The 19,984-nt window shown below is 40.7% G+C and overlaps 1 protein-coding gene across 8 annotated transcripts in view; it reads left to right on the top strand.

The window, feature by feature from the left end:
* Window positions 1-3,849: 3,849 nt before the first annotated feature.
* Window positions 3,850-19,984, top strand: part of ADAMTS6 (ADAM metallopeptidase with thrombospondin type 1 motif 6) — a 149,221-nt gene continuing 133,086 nt past the window's right edge. For 3 of the 8 annotated variants that reach the window (XR_014951592.1, XM_085567739.1, XM_085567742.1), the window contains exons 1-3: window positions 7,719-8,281; window positions 13,407-13,773; window positions 14,490-14,854. Coding sequence is in view for 7 of the 8 variants with exons in the window: in XM_085567739.1 (XP_085423865.1) it covers window positions 13,677-13,773; window positions 14,490-14,854 (462 nt within the window). In the remaining variant the exon portion in view is untranslated. Of the gene's footprint in view, window positions 6,632-7,718; window positions 8,953-13,406; window positions 13,774-14,489; window positions 14,855-19,984 lie in introns of those variants that run through there. The other 5 variants (XM_085567737.1, XM_085567738.1, XM_085567741.1 and 2 more) reach the window with 5 other exon arrangements.

Raw genomic sequence — 19,984 nt, 5'->3', positions numbered from 1 at the left:
ATATAATATATAGGGACAGAGAAGAAGAATGGCCCAGGGACAGCTTTTGGAAGATGAGAAATAGAAACATCCTGTGTCTAGACTTTAAATAGAAAGGACAGGCTATACCCACAGGTGATACTTAAAAATAATACTTCAGAAGAAGTATGAGGCAATGTTAAGGGAATAAGCAGCCCTGCAGTGAAGAAAATAGCTGTAAAAAATATTTTTACAAATTGTACAACATTTTTGTAAATTTATCAAAAGATGTTTTGGCCTTAAATTTGTACCAGCTGTAGTAAAGATGGATTCTTGCATGAATTCAAACTGAGTTATGTAGATCCTTGAATTATGAAAAAAAAATAATGCTTAATTACATCTCCCTTGCAGTCCCACTTGATCTGCTAGGAAACACCAATGATATCTGATAAAACACAAAACTAAACTTTCATTTCTGCACCAATCAAGCACTAGCTGTCATGGGAAATAGGCAAACCTTGAAGACCTCCTTTTAAAGACAGAGGGAAAAATTCATCATACATACAACAGTTGCAGGTGGGATATCTTTGTATTTGTGCTCTTTATATGTTTACCTGATTTTTTTTTGTAAATACAATGTTAAGTTGGCAAAGTAGCCAAAATTTATACAGAATATAAGTATGGGAAGAGTTGTGTAATGTGGATAATTAACTCTATGCAGAAAACTGTTCATGCAATAGTTTATACAGAATTTTATTCTATTTATTGTAGGATAACCTAATCTGTGAGTGAAATTGTGTAGATGCAACTGTGGATGCAATGAGCTAAAAATAAATGTGCAGGACTTTCTCCATGCTCATAGATTTCTTTAGCTGTTACTCCATTTGCCTTGCATACTTTTATGGCTGAAAAATCTCTTGATATAATACTAATTTAAAAGTTTACAAAAATAATACACAGAAGTTATTACCATTGATTGAGTTTCAGGCAAGGTGGGAATACAGAGAGGGGGTGGTGATGGATGTTTTGTTTTGGTTTGGTTTGGTTTGGTTTGGTTTGGTTTTGTTTTGAATAAAAGAAAAACTGAAGTTAGAAGTTTACCTTCCAAGAACTCAGAAGGTTGATGCAAGAACCACTGCGAATCCATTCCAGAGTTTGCAGTGATGACCACATAGAGGATGAGGCCTCTTTTCATCTGGGTTCATCTTGTAAGTATGTGTGTATACAAACACAGGCTCAAGTTGCTGTTCCTTTGTCCCCAAGCATCTGGGAAAAGTCCCACACCATCATCTCCATATCTCTGAATGATTTTGTGGTTATTTCATGTTAGAATGTCAAACTGATAGCATAGAGTGTACAAGTCACTTTAATCACAATATTAGGCATCTTGCAAGCTTTTGAGAAAAACTGAGTATTATCCTTCTGCATTATAATTTGCATATTGATGTTAATAATCCCCTGATGGCTCTTGCAGGAGCAGAAGTATGCCAAACCCTGTTCATATTTCAGTTCGTAGATTGTGCCCAGAATATAAGCCAATAGCTGAGAAAAGTAATCTTTTGACTCCTTAGAAACAAAATTTTATTTGTGATTTTAATGCACAGCTGAGTTTTCAGTAAATGTGAAAAAGATACTTTTGATGCTGGAAAACTTACATTGTTACTGTTGATCTTTTATTTCAAGTCCTCTACTTTAGTTTTATGTTTAGACTGTAGCTGTATCATTTCACCAAACGACAACACTGAGTGTACTTCAAGAATATCTAGAGGAAAGACAAAATATTCATAGCACTAATTACTGTGAAGGTGTTAAATAAATCTCAAGCATCATGGTATTTGCTCTTTCTCTCAAGCTTCATATAAATGTCAGAGGTCTTTGAAAGGTTCATTTGACAAATAGCTGTGGTCATCACTAGAGTAGCTGTTCTTTTCCACAATTTATTTTTATTACTGTTCTCTCATGGGAGATCACTGATCTCACAGCAGAGCAGCTAAATACAAGATATCTATGCTCCTGAGCTGCCCCCGTGTGAAAGTCAACAGCACAGAGAATTCTTTTCTATGTGTATGAATGCCAGTGGATTGCAGTGGGGACTAGCGAGAAGTGGTAGATGGTTTTAAGCTATTGCTCCTACATTTGTACTGAAGGAGTTGAGGATTGCTTTTAACATAATACCAAACTGCTGGGTCATACCAAAAGATTAATCTGGCCCTGGATTTTGACTCCAAGAGCACCTACAAGGAGATAACTTGATTTGTCTAGGCAAAAAATGGATCAAGAATATATGGCACTTCTTTCTACTCACCAGTCTTCAGTGTGTAATCACTTCCAGGTTAGACACATAGATGAGGGTCAGAGAACTTACTACTGCACAGACCAGATTTATACAAAACCTGCCAATACTAAATAAGTCACAAAAGGGAACTGCTGAACTTCTTGAAGAGGCTTTAATAAACTCCTTCAAAGTAGGACACTATTTACCATAAACACAAGATCTTAGTGCTGTGATAAGCCTGTAAAAAAATGAAAAATTAAGTTACTTGTGAGGCAAGAGGAAAGAAACACATTTACTAACCACATTAACCTAATACCTTACAGTATTCAAAATAAGTTTTTGCATTTTGGAGTGATACAGAAAAGTTACAAGGGGAGAGGTGAGTACTGGGCTTTTTTTCAATTCTTCCTTAAGCCATTGTCTTAACAGAATGTATGAAATATATTTCCATTTATAAACTATTGCAAGACAGTCTGATAGAAAGAATGCCAGAAAACCACCTAAATTAGACAAAATTGTAATCTGTGTCCAAAGCAGTATGCACAGTATGGTCCAGAATCTTTAATAAATCTTTTCCACCTATACAGTCCAGGAATATGGAAAGTCCAAATTTTTCCATTCAAAATAAATCTGTGCTCATTTCATGATCCAGTTTTACAATCTCTGACAATGGTTTATGTGTCCACATTTTTATATGAAACATATCAAGAAAAGGGGAATCACCACATGGTTCAGCAGATACTAAATGAGCAGTCTGTGATGCTCATCACCGCTCTCCTTCAATTCTGAAACGAAACAAGTCACTCAGGCACATGAGACCAAGATGCCTAATTCTGCACCAGGAGTGTCATTCCTGGAGCTGAGTGCCAGACTGCAAAATGCTGCAGTGTTCTGCATGGCAATAGCCAGGTTTTCCTGTGAGTTAATTCCCAATTTTTCATTCTAAAACCAAAATAACTGAATTCTTATGTATTTCCTAAGATTTTTTTGCACAGGTTTTATATGTTTCTGTGTACACTAATCTTTGAGGAATACCATTTGCCAATTTTTTTTTTTAATAAAGATTTTCCACATACACATTTTCCACATATTGTATAATTTGTCTCAGCTTTGCTCTCTCTAAGTCTCATAGATTGTTCAGATCTTATGAACGACTTTCTCTGGAAATAGGAAAATAGCAAAATGAGAATACACAGAAAAACTATAATAAATACAGTTGGGAAATGCTCCCTTTAAACTGACCTAATCTTTCTGGTATCTCTCTTTTGACTTGGAAAGTTGGAAATAGACAAAGCAGGAAAAACCCTGAAAAAAACCCAACTCCCTCATCTGCTTTATCTATTTGTTTTCTGTTTACTATTGTTCCTGTTCTTGTGTAGAACTTTATTGGATTTGTGTTATTTATTTTCTATGTTAATCTTAATGAGGATAGCATCTGTTTCATCTTCTTTGCTTGCAAAATTTGAGGCAATCCATTCTGCTATAGCATTTCCCTAATCAATTTGATGAGACTAAGATTCCTCATCTCAGGTTTAATAGATAATTAATCTTACTCTTCTTACTGTCCATCCCTCCCACGTTTTGAGCAAGTTTAGGGTGTTACTCTCACTGCATTCATATTCTCTGATCTCTCTGCCCTGTCTCATCTGTGTTCACCAGGGAGGAAACTGGCCTGGATATTATGGAGGATGTCAAGTTTTTTTCTAGTTTTATTTCTAAATATAAAACTAAAATATTCGGGTAGTCAGGTTCACAGGGTCTTGCAGACTGTAAGGGGGATTGTGTGAGGATAAGCTCCACATCAGTGTAACAAACAGAGCTGCTTGTGGGGGTCCTGCAGTTTGGCAAGGCTCTTCTTATTTAAATGAAGACATTCTTGGCAATATTGCATTACTGGGCAGAAGTAGCCTCAAAGCCCTACTTGAAGCCAAATGCATCGCTGTGAATTGTGTTTTAGAGGGTCATCAAGAAGAGCTCAATTCAAAAGGGATGCATTTTCCAACTGAAAGTACACTTTGATATGCATTCTCCCTCTGAAATGCAACGTGCCAGGCACAATTGAACATACATAGCCTGGGGTTATTTCTAGAGATGCTGTTAGATCTCCTCCTGCAAGGGAAGGTGAGATTTGTAAGCAGTCTGAATTCAGACTATTTACAAGGAAAAATCGGTGAAAGATACTGGATCCCAATACCACCATTACCTTTAAGTACCCCTAGAATCTTTTAATTCAAGGGACTAAAAATGAAGCCCTTATGCACATCAAAAATTTTTCTCCATACAAGCACAGAAAGTATAGCACATATAAATTCATGGTCATCATTACTACTTTTTCAACTCTATGGTCAATTGAAGTTAATGATATACAGCATTTAAATTTTACAGTATTTATGTGATTTATAACAGGATTTTATATATATTTCTTAAACAGGTTTATTCTCTCCAGAAACACAGCTGGGATATTTCTAAATAAGATAGGTTACAGTCTTCAGAACTTCACTGATCACATAAAACTACTTGAAAAAAAACCAGCAAACCAAAGACATTGTCAAGCATATACATTGAAATGTTCCGGTAATAAAAAGCTCATATTATAGAAACACTGTTAACTTCTTGCATTGTCTTCTATATGTATTTCAGTAAAAAGCAAGATTTCTGGAATTAACCCCAAATACCTCCAAATACATTTCACAATTCTAAATTCAAGTTCAATATGAATATTTATTTATACAAAAGAAAGCACTTCCTAATCTTAAAAATTGTTGGCTAACGTGTTAAAGGATTCAAAGGCCTGTTGCCAAGACTGCTTTAGCTACTTACACCCATGGTCAGCAAACACTAAGAAAATGGTTAAGACATAGAGTAATATGCTTTGTGCTCCATAAGTTTGTCATCCTGCCCAGAGCTTCTGAGCTGCAGTTGCCCAAATGGTTTATACATAGTACTAGAATTCAGAGTAAAATTACTATCCCTCCTAGAAACATTTCTAATTGCAGCAAAGAAACATTTATACTAAGAATCAGTGTATGAGTTCCTGCGTAAGTTTCTTTTCTAAAAAGCTGCAGATCATAAAAATGTATATATATGGATAATATCTGGGGCAAGGACACTAAAAAAAGTGGCCAAATGAGCTCACTATTTTTATCTGAATGAGGTTCACTCTGAAATATTGTTTTATACAATAAAACAAAACCATTAAGTCAAACTGTAATGGTAGTTCCGTCAGAAATTCTAATCACAGACAGGAATTTCTAAAGATGAGACAAAGCTTTTCCTGGTAATAGACCAGTTTTGACTGGTATATATACACCAGTGGGCTTAGGCAAGAAAATGTAGTTGTCTGGAACAGAGAATAAATAACTTGTTGGTCTGAGTAAGCAGCTGGATTAGTGAAGTCCATATATCTTTGCTTTGCTTTGCTGGATTTAGAGCAGGGAGTTGAGTCCATGTGAGGACCCTAACCAGACAGTGATAAGCTGTCTTTCTTTTTAGCTTGATGAGTACTTATTCAGCTATACACAATGGAGCAGATCCAACCACGAAGAGGCCAGTCTTTAACACCAGAATAGTCCCCAGCTCAGCCGTCAGACAGCAACGTGACCATTCCTGAGTCTGATTCAGGCAGGGTCTGATTCAAAGGCAGGTCTCCCAAATCCCCCGAGGATACCATAGCAATGAGGCAATTGGCTGTGATGCGTGTCTGTCTGTTCAAAAGGTTATTTGGTTCTGATGCAGAATGTGTAAAAAAAGTCTCTTCACGGACTGTCCTTTCAATAGGCTAGACTGTCTAAGTTCTCTGTACGAACCAATGAATTTGCAGAAAAAGCTGAGCAGAACCTGTCGCAATGCCTGTCCATGGAGATAGGTGATGTGACTCGGGTACACCTGGCTGCATATGAGCAGGTAGTGCTCTGCAGCTTTTCCATGCGAACATCGCATATAATGGTTTGCTGCAGGAGCAGGAACTAGGGAATATTAACAAAACTACTGTTATCAATATTAGAAATAGCTGTTTTAATGTACCTAGACATATCCACAAAGCGGCAACTGTTCACGCACATACAGTATGAAGAGGAAGAAGGGCAGAACTGCCCCGGCGTCCCGGCGCATCCAGCATCCCTGCACGCCCCGGGCGCTGCCCCCGCTCGCCGACGCAGGATGGCGCTCTCCGTATGAGCAATTAACCCGGGGCAGCAGGCTGGAGATGCATTTCCAGAATAAAGTTTTTTTCTGAATGCTCGTATTCCCAAGGAGCATTGATTTTATAGCTCCGGTTTTCAATGCAGTGGTACCTTCTACTACTACCCTAACCATTGTTACATTAATTTGCCTGGCGACGGTAAACGGATCTCTCAAGGAAGCGTTCGCTGTGCTGTTTCAGAATGAATAGCGACAAAGGTAACTATTTAGGACATTGTGCTTATTTTGTTAGAGCTGCAGTTAAAAGATTTCACATACTAGTTTACCTATAGTATTGTTTCATATTAAAATGTAATTGTGTTGCGTTTATTTGAAACGATGAATGCCAGCCACGGCTCTGATTTCACCATCTCACAGGGCACAAAGCCAGCCCCCGCTGACCATCAGACTCCTGCTGACTGTTTGACTTTGCAGGCCGATCCTGCTGTTTCGATGCCCGGAGAAGTCCTGGAGTAGCTGTGCTCTTGGACCTTTCTCTGCAATCATTTCACAGCCCAGCCAGATATTAGAGAGTCACCAGAAGCTGCAATTACACCTACTACCTCCGGCTGGGGAGGAAAACCCGCACCCGCACCATTTGGGAAATAGAGTTAGCAGAAGCTTGAAACCTTAGAACCTAGGTATAGGAAGGATTCCCCCCCCCCCCCCTCCCCTTTTTTTTCCTCTTTTTTCGGCAATCGGAAATTAATTCGGTGGTTAGCGGGCGAATGGGAGCTCCAGCCCACTCTCCGTGTGAGCCTCTCGCCGGCAGCGCTGGCTGCCCGCAGCAGGGCCGATCCGCAAGCGGCCAGCCGCCCGCTCCCATGCGCATTCCCTGCCCTGCCGGCCAGGGGGGCGATGCCGCGGCCCCGGCCCGGCCGCAGACGGAACTGAAAGCGCTGTGCCAGCAGGGCCGGGACCCCCGGTCTCGGCGCGATGCTGGCCCGGCTGCTGCTGGCCGCGCGGGCTTCGCACACCGCCTGCCCTCCGCTGCAAATGGTGGCCGGGAGGTTTCCTTTATTAACGCCGGCAACGGGCCGCGGGCGCGCAGCACGACAGCAGCGGGGCGATGGCAGCAGGGGGTCGCCCCAGCCGGCCGGCCGCCGGCAGTGCCCGTGCCCGGCGCCCGCCGCAGGCACCCGCGGCTGCGGCTGCCCGGGCCGGGCCGGGCCGGGCTCCCCTCAGGCGGCTCCGCGCGGGGGTCCCGCGCCCCTCCCGCTCCCGCGCCGCCGGCTGCGCCCCTGCCCCCCCGCCGCCACGTGACGGGCGCGCATGCGCGGCGGTCCGGGGCACATCTGCAGGCTGACGTCAGCGGGCCCCGCGCCGTCCCCCGGGCGAGGCTGCCAAGGCTCCCCCGCTGCCGCCGCGCTCGGCTTGGCCCGGCGCCGGCAGCCAGAGGAGGTCTGGGGCTACTTCAACCAAACTTTCCTGAGTCCTTCCTGCTCTGCCTGCCTCCCCTCTGCTCCCCTTCTCTTTCCCCCCTTTCTGTCTCCCGGTCCCCCCTCCCCCCGCAACTCAGATGATATTCACATGGTATTTTGCACAGAGGAGGCTGCTCAAGAGGAGGGCACCCACCCCCACCCCAATATAAGCCTGTTTTCCCCTCCTTCCTCCTCTCCCCCCCTTTTTTGTTGGAAAGACAAAATGTGCAGGGTGATAGCTTCGGTGAATTGATGGCATCCTTCCTCCTGCCAAGCCAACCCGTTTTCTAAAATCCCCTTTAGGAAGGCTAGAGAATTTTATTCTGTTGGAGAATAGAACCCTGATGGTTGCTTGCACAGAGGGGAAAAGCAGAGAGGAATACGGGAATCGTCCTGTGCAATCTATTGTTTGAAACTTACTTTATATCAGAAATTGAAGATGAAAACGGTAAGGAAGATTTCACGCTATTCAATGAAACTTTTTGCTTTTCTTGTGTCCCGAATAATGGTGCGTGCAGGGCTTTGGGGAGCGGGGGAGATTTATATTGCATTAGGCGAGGTGCATTTGGAGTAATTTCAGAGAGAAGCCTTGAGATGGGGGAAGGGGGTGCGAGGATTTTTCAGCCGATAAGAGAGGTGATTGATGAAGTACCATCTCGAATAGTGCACTTTTTAAAAGATTTTTTTTATACTTTGAATACTAAACCGTTGGTAGAAGCAGAAAAGGAAAAACAAAACCAAACCAAAACCAAACAACAGATGAAAACCAAAGCAGCCCCCAAACCCCAGCGACAACCCAGGGCTATTCCGGATTGCTGCTGAGTTGAGGACGCCCCGCTCTCGGCCGTGCCGTGTCCGGCGGTGTCCGCTGCCGCGGTCGGACAAGTGCACACTTTGTACCGGGGCTTGGAGGTCGGCGCGGCCGCCGTCCCGCAGCGGTGCTGGCGGGGATGTCGGGCTCTCGCTGGGCTCATCAGGAAGATGGAAGCGTGTGGTTTTGATTTACTTCGAGCCGCTTGGGATTTGCCAGACTCTTAACCCCGCGGACTCGTGTTTGTCGGTGTATGTCTGTCTCCGCAGTCGCCCAGGGTTCAAAGGGACTTTGTTTGGTGGGAGGAGGTAAGTGGGCTTTCGCTCCCCGGCGATGTGCGTGCGGATTTTGTCTTCGCTACTTTCTTTCATTGTTGTACAAGAGAGAAGGGAGCGAGAGGGAGAGAGTCAGACTCTTGTTTTTATTTGGGCTGCCGGTGCAACGCGTTTGGGCCAAACGCCAAGTGTCTGGGTCACACGCGTTTTATCCAAATAGATTCAGCGCTGCTGTCTGGAAATGGGCTGCTGAAAGTTAACTTTAGGATCAGCTCCACCACAGCAACCAGACTCTTCCCTTCAGCCTCTCTAGGGAGGACGGATTTTTTTTTTTTTCCTTCTGCCTTTTTTTTTTTTTTTTTTTTTTTTTTTTTTTTGAGGGATGTGTGTCTGGTGACTTCCAATTTTTTTCACTCTCTCAGTGTTTTTAACTCTCTGTGTGTGCAGACGTGTACAGATAATGTGCATGTGTGTACGTGTTTAAATGTGTGTGTAGCCATGTATTTTCCTAGCCTGTTGACTTTTCCTTTTGGTGGGGTGGGTGTTGCTTTTTCGGTAGATGCAGTGACAGCTGCCCCGTCGGCACGGCCGGCGGGGAGCATGGGGGCTAGCGGGGGGTTCATACGGTGGCGGCCCCGTCCTACGCCGGGGCCCGCACAGCAGTAACTTTACTCCTCACGCCTCGGCTTCTGGTTAATTCCCGGGGAAAAGGTTCGATCTTTTCCCTTTGTACGTGTCCCTCTCCCCACCGCTCCTGGCCCCCCTTCTTCTTCACCGAGCTCTTCCCGTCGCGGTCTGCGCACTGCAGTTCTCGCCTGGGGAAGCTCCCGGGGGCACTGCTAATCCGCGGCTTTTGAAGCCCTGCGAAGTTTTTCACGGCCAGCCGCGATACCTGTAATTGAATTTGTGTGATTGATGCCCGTCCCCCGCCCTCCCCATTTCCTTAGCAACCACTCGTGGTGCCGGGCGGGCGCACGGCCGCCCCTGCCCGCGCCTCACCGCGGGCTCCCGCCGCCCGCGCGGCGCGGCCGCGGAGGGCGGGAAGGCGGCGGGGCCGGGCCGCCGGGGCGGGGGCGTGGAGGACAGCCCCCGTCCCGCCCGCCGGGGCGGCGGGTCCCTTTTCCGATCGTCGCTCTGCTCGACCCCGCCCCGAGACGTAGCGGCGGTCTGGGCGCTGTGATCCGGCGGTGCGCTGCCGTGTGTTTTCTGGCACCTCCCGAGCCCGCCGGAGCCCATCGGTTCTGCCGTGGACTCCCCTGGTGTGGCGGTTGTCTTGGCACATCGGTCTCGGCTGCTGCCCTGTTGTAAAACTGCCTTCAGGTTAAGTGATGCCTTAGTTGCTCGAGGCACGTTTATTTAAATGGAGGCTCTCATGGTGGCTGCTCTGAGCAGTTTGGCTAGTCACCTCTTCATAGTCCACTTTATCACGGAATCATATAGGTTGAAGAGGATTTCTAAGGTCATTGAGTCCAACTATGACTGAACTATCAACTAGACCATGGCATCAAGTGCCGTCCAGGCTTTCCTTAAACACCTCCAGTGACCGTGACCACCCACCTTCCTGAGCACCCTATTCCAATGTCTAATCACCCTTTCTGTGAATAAATTCTTCCTCGTGTCCAGCCTAAACGACCCCTGCTGCAGCTTGAGGATATGTTCTCTTCTGTCGCTTGTTGCCTGAGATAAGAGACCCCCACCTGGCTACACTTTCAGGCAACTGTAGAGAGCGATAAAGTCATCCCTGAGCCACCTTTTCTCCAAGCTAAACATTCCCAGGTCCTTCAGTCACCTCGCATAAGACTTGTGCTCCAATAACTGTGGCCATTTTTCTCTTCACTGAGTGTCACTGGGTAGGAACCTCAAGACACCGGTGACAGGACTGCCATGGTTATCAGTGCCTTCACAGAAATGCCAGTGCCATGCAGATGTTTTGTCACTGATGTCAGAAAACATCTTGTACTATTCCTTCCCTGTTTGGCAGAGCTCTTAGATGGGATCTGTGGTTTTAGGTGGTGGTTGAGGACATGGAGCCACACCTATGTTAACCACTGGATGATTGTGTAGTTCACCATGTGATACACTAGACGTTTCTTGTTGTAAGCTTATTATTGACCAAATTTTGCATCTTAACAACAACCTACAGGCTGCCATGAAAATAGGCTGGCAAAGAAGGTGGAATTATAACAAAAAGGATATAGAGTCCAGACTTTGATGTTCCTACCAAATGTCACACTTAGACTATTTTATCTTGAAGTTACCTGAGTGCTTTATCATTCACATCCATTACCACTCTTTAATTGGAAATATTAATATAGCTTCATATGGTCAGCTTATATCCATGGTCAAGCTGGCAATATTTATGAAGAAGAGTTAAAAAATTCTGCTGAAACTTTGGGAAAGCTTGATATGAAAGGAGATTGGTCTTTTAGGGAGCTTGAAATGAGAGAGACCACTTCAGAGATCTCTGCAATAACACTAGACATGAGTGACTGTTTAACATTGTTGACTAAGATATGGTTATGGTCCACCATGTGGGCCATTGGTGGGTAAATAATAAATAATGGTACTAAATAATGGGTACTCTTAATTTATGTCCAGTATTCTGAGCTATCTAGCTCCTTAGGTACTGCAGCTTCAGGAGATCCTAATTTTAGGATAACTTATTATCAGCCTAACAGGCTGAACATGAGCTCCCTGTTAGAATATTTTGGCTAAGTAAAAGCTGTAAGGCTATATTACCTCTATATATGGTGTTAACGAGCCATTACTGGACTACAGTTCCCAGTTCTAGTGTCTGCAGATAAAAAAGGATGCTGGCGAATTGGAAGCGATTCAGAGAAAAACTGCAGAAGGATTCAGTCATCTGGAAACTGGATTATACAGAATGAAATAAATCAAATAGGTTGAGCTGCTAATCAGGAAGTGTCCAGAGATGCTTGTATCAGATTATAACTATGCACACGCGGAAAAGAAACCAGCTCATTAGCAGACCAGGATAAAGCAAGATTCAGTGACAAGACTTTGAAAGTATACATTCTCAGATTAGAAATAAGGCACATTACTTATTGTACTAATGTAGCTGAAAGAGTAGGGAGTTAATTATGTATCTTCAAAACTTGCAAAATTCTAAGAACTCTAACTAAATATTTGCTAGGAAATAAAAGTTCTACATAGCAATTCAAACAAAGAGCATTTTTATTAATGTGCTTTGAGGCCTAGCCATATGTGAATGGCATCACAAAGTCTGCTTCCCAGGGAAAAAAATAATACTAAGCAAAAAGCATGTTTGCAGAGTACCTCTTAGTCTCTTGCCAAAGCTGAATAAATCCTGTGTGCTGTCTTGAAATATTTTTAAAAGGTCAGATAAACCTCATTTGTACATTATAATTAGTAATCAGCATGTTTGAAACAGGCTAAGATGTTATCTAAATATTCATTGTAATCTTGGTAAATAGGATTTGGGTGATGATTTTTTTTCTTAATATTTTATGTCACAGCACTTTATAAAACCTTCATAAATAATCCATTAGCTGCAGCTGTATTGCCTGTCTGAATGAATGAATGTTGTAAATCATTCCCAGAATTTCAGAAAGGCATATATATCTGGTGCATGTGTCTGGTGCAAGTGACTCTGTATGCTTGTGGAAGTTGGTTTTTACACAAGCTTCCCTTCGTAGGTGTTCTGTTTCTGCATTGTCTGCGTCAGCAGAGTTTGTGCACAGGTGTGCTGAGAGTGTTTAAGTGGACTGATGAGTACCAGCTGACACAACACATAGTTTGGTATCCCATGATACTGGATTGTTAGTTGACTGTATGGATCTTCCATTTCATCCCTGACTGCACCTAGAGCTGCTTTTTACTGTTGTTGGACTGTTGTAAAAAAAAAAAAAAAAAAAAAATCAAATATTTGAAATATTGTAATGTGTTTGATGAATAGCTTTAGATACTAAAATTTGTTCTTTAGTATTCTAACATACAGCATTCCCATCTAAGTGAATGGGAATTCTGCCTGCATAAGCAGAACCCTAGCCCTAGTAATAAAAAAAATACATGCTTTTTAGAATGATCAGATAACTGTACTCTGGATTCCTTCCCAGGTTCTTTCTTTATCTATCAGTATGTTGGGATGTGTTATTAACAGTTGAAATCAATGAGTGCATATAATTGATTATAGATTGACCAAGTCTGAACACAATATCTGAGCTACGAGAAACACTAAATAGGTGTAAGAATTCATAAGAATAACATGAAGTTGATAAGTCCATCATAGGCTGTATGGATCTGCATTTCAAGGTTAATGGTAACTCTTTTTCTGTTTTTTTCTTTCTGTAAGATTGTGAGCTTGGATGTAACCATGAAATGGATACTGAATATTATTTCAGAATGTTGCCCTGTGTAATAAGCCACTGTCATGGTTTAATATTTTATAGCATAGATCTGTTTTAATAGAAAGAATTTGCCTTGACTCATGTTCTTCTGTTTTTCAGGAAAAGAAATGGAGCAATTTCAGTAACTATCCTATCTAACATCTGTCTCACATCTTAAGGAATCTTACAAATACTCACTTTGAATTGAGAAAATGACTGCAGCTATAGAAGAAAGTACCTGCCCAGAAAGTGGAACATCCTATAGTTAATTAGAAAGTAGTATAAAATAAATATATCTGTTATGGTGCGATTCTGGAGTGAGGTTAACTCTATAGCACACAGGTAGCTCTCCAAGGAGAAAGAAAAAAGAACTTTCTGTTTTTCTAAATTATGGAAATTTTTTGGAAAACGTGGACATGGATTTTGAGCCTAGTCATGGTTTCATCGGAATTTCTCAGTAACGGCAGGCTTTCATACAGTTCTCAAGGTAGGGGTCCAATCTCTGTAGCTGGCAAGAAGCATGTATTTTTGCATTGTATTTGTGTAATATTTTCTAAACCATATTTATATAATTCATGAGCTCATCTGGGCTCTGCTCTTATTTTTATCATGATTAATTGTCATACAGATAAAATTTCCTTGTTCTAATTTCTCTCTGTCTACTTTTAACTGTAGGAAAGCTATGCAAATTAAATCTCATAAAATGTACTTGATAATATTTGAGAGACTTGCCATGATAAAATTAACATGCTTTTAGACTAGGAAGTAAGAATCTAATCTTGTTTTTACAATATAATCCTTTTCATTACTACTGTTTGTATTATTGCAAGTGGATTTTATAGCTTTTGTCTTTGAATGGTAGCTCTGGGAAAAATATGCCCTTCTTAAATTAGCCCCAATTATTTACATATTTTTGGTAAATAGGAAAAGATAGGTATTAAAAAACTTTTCTATTTCCAAAGTGATAAGCATATTAATAGGAAATCAAACACATTTTCTTGATTTACAAAAAAAATAATGTTTTATTTTATTTTGTAAAATGCTGCATTATGCACTTACCTGAAGGTGATTTTTACTCATGAGAGTGATGAAATTTACCCAAAAATGGTCTATGTTTATGCTACTACTTGTTGTTTCCTGTTATATTTTCTTCTCTTCTATGCCCACTCCCTGGACTGTCTTACCTTGTGATTGATTACAAAGAGGAATTCCTGTCTTACCTTGAACACTACCAACTAACAATCCCAATAAGGGTTGATCAAAATGGAGCCTTCCTCAGCTTTACTGTGAAAAATCCTAAACCCTCAAGAAGGAGGAGGAGCACAGACCCTTATGACCAAGAACTGGCAGCATCTAAATTATTTTTTAAACTTTCTGCCTATGGCAAGCACTTTCATTTAAACCTGACTCTCAACACAGATTTGGTGTCCAGACATTTTACAGTAGAGTACTGGGGGAAAGATGGACCGCAATGGAAGCACGATTTCTTAGACCACTGTCATTACACAGGATATTTGCAAGACCAACACAGTACAACTAAAGTGGCCTTAAGCAACTGCAATGGTCTGGTAAGTCCATATTACATGTTATAGTATAACAGGATGCTTGTCCCTTTTAAATTACAGAAGATTTAAATTGGCATCTCAGTTTTTCAAGTCCCCGTGGGAAGCAAGTAGACAGGAAGGTGCAGAGAATCTCTAAAACCTGACCTAGGTCTTGGGGAAAAGTAGATGTCAGTTTCTCAAGCTTAATATAAGTAATGAGACTCAATTCTGTAGTCTTCTAGGAGGCAACTGCTGTAGTGTTTATAGTGTCTACACTGGGGTTGCAGGATTGTATCTGTGCTGAGATCTTTACAGTTGTAAGAGCCTTTCAGGCTAGAGGAGGGGCAGGGAGGAAGAAACACTAGATCCTCCAGGGTACTGAATCTCTACAGAGAGATGTTGATTGGACTGAATACCCACTGTCTTTGAGTATTTGGGTTTAAAAACTGAGTAAATAAAAGAAGAGGAATTGCTTGGTGTAGACATCATCCTTCTATGAATTCAAAACATGAAAAGTCTTTAGCAAGTAACAGCATCAGAAAGTAATTATATAAATTTTTTACCAGAAAGATTTTGTTTACAAATTATAAACTTTGCATTTAGAAGTAATATTAGACGGTTTTACCTAATTTATTCTCATCTCTTCTCTTACTGGTGATCTTTTGATCACAGGACAGTAGTACATGCATGGAAAAAGAAATTAGAAAATGAATGCAAAGAAATAAAAAAGCAGACTATTGAGTAACAAAATACTAAAATAGAAAGGTATGACTATGAAACATTAAATCAAGAGCTAGTGTTTTCTCTAGTAAAAATATACATATATATTATGGTTTCTCATTCTTGTTTTTATTATGATAGAATGCTGGTCAATCTTGTTAGCAATAGGCGGATCTAACTAATTGCTGTGTTAAAAAAAAAGATTATGCAGAATTGCTAAGCTAATTCTCATTTTTCCTTGGAAGCACTATTGAATAATGCTTCTTAGGGTGTTACTTTCAAAAAATAGAAAGCTGTTTCAGACCTAGATAGGTTGCATTACACTCAACTACTTGTGATATGCCTGATACAGGCTAGTTTAACATTTCAAAATGTTCCTGAAGAAAAATATTTAATGGGGATTTCCAACACTAAGTGAACACTTTCAAAGAAATGTAGTTAAAATGATGTTCCATTGAATGTGCTATTACAGTTTGGTTCATGTAGACTAATAGCAGATAGGTCTGAATTTAGTACAAATTTCAGTTTAATTGCAGTTTCCATGTAATAGTATTTCCCCCCCCCTCTGATTACAGTTATTCAGACTTCAAACTAGTGCACTCCATCTTTGCTTGAATTCTTTTCAGCTAAAAATATGATGGAGACAAAGTCCCTTCTTTCAGGACTCATTATTTAAAAGAGGCTGCAAACCTTTTTATGCTAATTACTTCATGCTAATTGATGCACAGACTAGTTGGTCCCCTTGGAGACTGCAGTAAATTCCATGGTGATCCCACTTCAGTTCCTCTTTTACCTTGGCTAGGGGAGTGAGCCAAGAACTCCTGCCCTTGCCATAGCTGACTCTTTTCCTTTCATGTTAGGAAAATAAAAGAGGGATGAAGCACAAAATAGTCTGTATTTTTCTATCATCTTTTCCCATCTGTTGATCCTTATGTCACTTCTTTTTTCTTCTAAAAAGCATGGAAGATGTCATAAGGAAGCAGAATCTTTTTTTTTTTGTTCTGTGCCTGACACTCTGAGGTGACATTTAGCGTGTTTTTCCTTTGCCCTTAGGCTGTCCATTTTGCTTGGAGAGAGGCTGCTTGTGGTTTCAGGTGTCAGTATTTTAACTTTGTATTTGTAAGTTAACTTCTGTGTAGAGTGTTTCCCAGTTAAATCATCATCAGTGGCTGTGATTGTTGTCAGTCCTTATGTGTGTCTTTCAGGTGTTAAGGCAGTTTTAATCTAGTCTTTGGGCACACAAAATCTTCATGATCATGCCTCTTTACTTGGGACTTCATGTATCAGTTGTGCATTGCATCTCTCAGGAAGATTTGGTCACAAGCATGTGAGGCTCCTGTGTTGCTCCAGAAACATCAGCAGGGTGACACATGGCTCTGTCTCAGAGGCATGAATCCTGCAGAGGGTGCAGCAGTAGTCTTAACTTGGTACCATCCTTTGCTGTATGGGAACACTTCAGTGTTGGCAGTGCCTTCCAAAGCACAGTGTATGGGAGTCACCACTCCATTGAGATAAATGCATCACAAAGTTATTTTTAAATTAAGATTCCTACTAATGAATGTTTTGTTATACAGTTGCTGATTAGAACATGTTTAATAAAGCAACTGGCAGTGAATATTGAAGATGATATTACTTGTTTTAAAGTTAGCAATAGCTCAGAATGCATTGTACTTAAGGGATTTGTTGTATTTTCCAGTTTGATTGCTGGTCTGTGATTGCTAATCATAGTCTAATAGTCCTTGATTGACATCTGTATTAAAGCTAGTCATTGTAAGTTTAATTCTGAAGCAGGTAGTAAATAATATTTAATAGGCTGTAATATTTAATAGTGAGTGTTGCTCACAAATAAAATGTATGCAATATATTTACTCCGGTTGCCCTGTTAGGTTTCACTGTTGACAAATAGGTCAAATTTTTTTCCCTTATTGAATGTCTTGAATTATTCTTATTAGTTATTCAGAGTGGTTATGTAAGTGGTTATGTAAGAACATGATTTAAATAACATATGTTGTATGTCTTTGAAGAACACTTACATTGAGATAAATGTGTTTCATTATAATAAAACTGACAAGCAATCAGTTGATTTTCCTATCTCTGTTTCTTGTTTCAGCCTCTCCCTCTATATTTCTCTTTACCAAGTGCCCTAGAATTACAGGCTGCTAGTTATTGAAGTTTCAGTCCAGCAGCATCCATCTGCTGGCCCCTGATTATGCTATAAATTGTCTGAAGTTGCGAGTAAAGCTCTATAATCCAGTGAGCATTCATGTGAGGAAATTGAAGGTCTTGTCCACAGGCTTGCTGGCTTCCAAACTCATGTTTACTGTAGTGGATGCTAACTTGCGGGTGGATTGCAGGTTGGGTGTATCATGAAAGAGCCTACAGTGAGCAGCATTTTAGGGACTTTGGATGTTGGGTACAAGACAACCAGACTGAGACATTTTCTAAGCTGATGATTTCTTTCTGAAGGAAAGATGAAAAGAAATGGTGGTAGGCTAGCTGAAGAGAGAGGAACTTCACCTCAGGGGAAAGGAGTTTGACTGACTCTGGGAGGAGCAAATGTCAGCGAAGTTCTGGAGCCTTCACTAATGGCATCAAGCAAAACCCAAACTTTGCATTTTGACTCACCTTTGTCCTCTGCCAGGTGTCAAAGCTCTTAACTGAGTGCTCTAACAAGTTTTGCGTGATAGAAAATTTTCCAATTTTGGGCTGAAAAGTTCAGTATTAGGAACTATTTTGAGGCTACTCTGGTCCCAAGTAAATGGTTTTACATTAAATGGTTAATGTAAAACATGCAGTATTTCCATATATGTGAAGTTCATGCATTGCATAGTGTTCGTGCTGGACAGCACAGTTATCTCCATCCAAACAGAAATGATAAAGAAGGCACAGGTAGGTGTCTGTGGCTTAAGAGAATAAGCTTACTTTTTCAGTGGGGAATTATTTTGCTGGAAGACTTAATGTTTGCTTCATGTTTTCCTAAATACATATATTTATAAATTACTAATATTTTTTGTGAGAGTTAGTTAATTTGAAAACCATTTTTACTCTAAACAATACATCTACTTTTATAGATAATAATTGACATACAATATGGTATTTTTAACTGCATGTGAAATAATTCTTTATCAGTGTCTTTAGGGATATCTTTGATACTCATATGTTTTTGCAGTACATCAGTATTCAGAAAATGATATACAAGCTGTTCCTATCCTAGTTTTAAGGTTTTAAGTTTTTGTTAGATTCCATGATGCACTCTCTCAGGCCAGATCACTTTTTTTTTCATCTTTGAGAGCACAGTAAGTTAATGCAATCTTTTTCCTCGATCATAAAATCATAGTGTATAGCCAGCTGTTGACATACTGAACAACACTGACTTGTTTTCAGAAGTTTCCATTACTAGTACTTTATATTAAAGATGGATAAAGCATAAAGCCTAAAAAGATTCAAGGCATGGAAAAATTGTGAAACTGCTGTGTGGAAAAGGCATGTGCTTACTTGTCCCCCCTAATTCAGTTTGTTTTTGCAACTGATGGATGTCCCCCATCTGAAGGAGGTTAAGGCCCTGGCTGGACAGTCTGACAGAAAAAGATTCTTTTTCACAAATTCAGGGGAACTCCATGTGGATTCACAGATTTGTCTGAGCATGTCAAAATGCTGGAACCAGACCTTGTATATGTTAGCATGAATTGGCAGTCTGTAGTGGGATTGGATAACATGGAACCTCAAACAATCTGTTTTAGATAATAATCTTGGGAATGTTCCTTGTAGTAACATACTTGGTACATTCAGCTTGTTTCTTATATCCATGGTATTATGTCAAAACCTTTTCTGGTCATTCTTATGTCTTAATGATATTTCTGATGCTTTGGAGCAGAAGTTTAACTTATGAACTGTTAAAATACAATAGCAACACTTAAAAAGAAAATGAAAATTAATTCATTTTAATGTGTTAAATGGGCATTATTTCAAACTCCTTTTTCAACTGAAGTTTTGTTTTCTTCAGATAGTGTATTATAAATGAAGGCTGGTATTTAGAATGTTGGTTGGATATATATTTCCCACTATGTATTAATTCAGATATTGCTGAATACATAAACAATGTGAGTATCTGTAGCCACATGGATTTTTGAAACCTAGAATATATGCTGGCCATCACCAAGGTACTTTTTAGTTGCAGTATTCAAAGTTCTTCTTAAAAATCAGTCATTTCACAGTTGAGTCGCTGCAATTCATCAAGACCATTTGCATCAATTTAGCACTGGAAGAACAATTTTGTTCTTCCAGTGTTAAATTATGGAAGTATAAGCCTGGAATTGGTAGATGCATAAATGCATATTTGCCTATGCAGAGTCATTGTGTTTCCAGTGCTAATTGAATCACTCATCTGGCTGTAGCAACTGACCACACATGCTTTCACTACCTGCTTGTAGATCT

The sequence above is a fragment of the Lonchura striata genome, chromosome Z, assembly GCF_050655825.1.
Source record: "Lonchura striata isolate lonStrDom1 chromosome Z, ASM5065582v1, whole genome shotgun sequence".
In the NCBI taxonomy this organism is placed as follows: Eukaryota; Metazoa; Chordata; class Aves; order Passeriformes; family Estrildidae; genus Lonchura; species Lonchura striata.
This window is presented reverse-complemented; position numbering and strand designations above follow the sequence as displayed.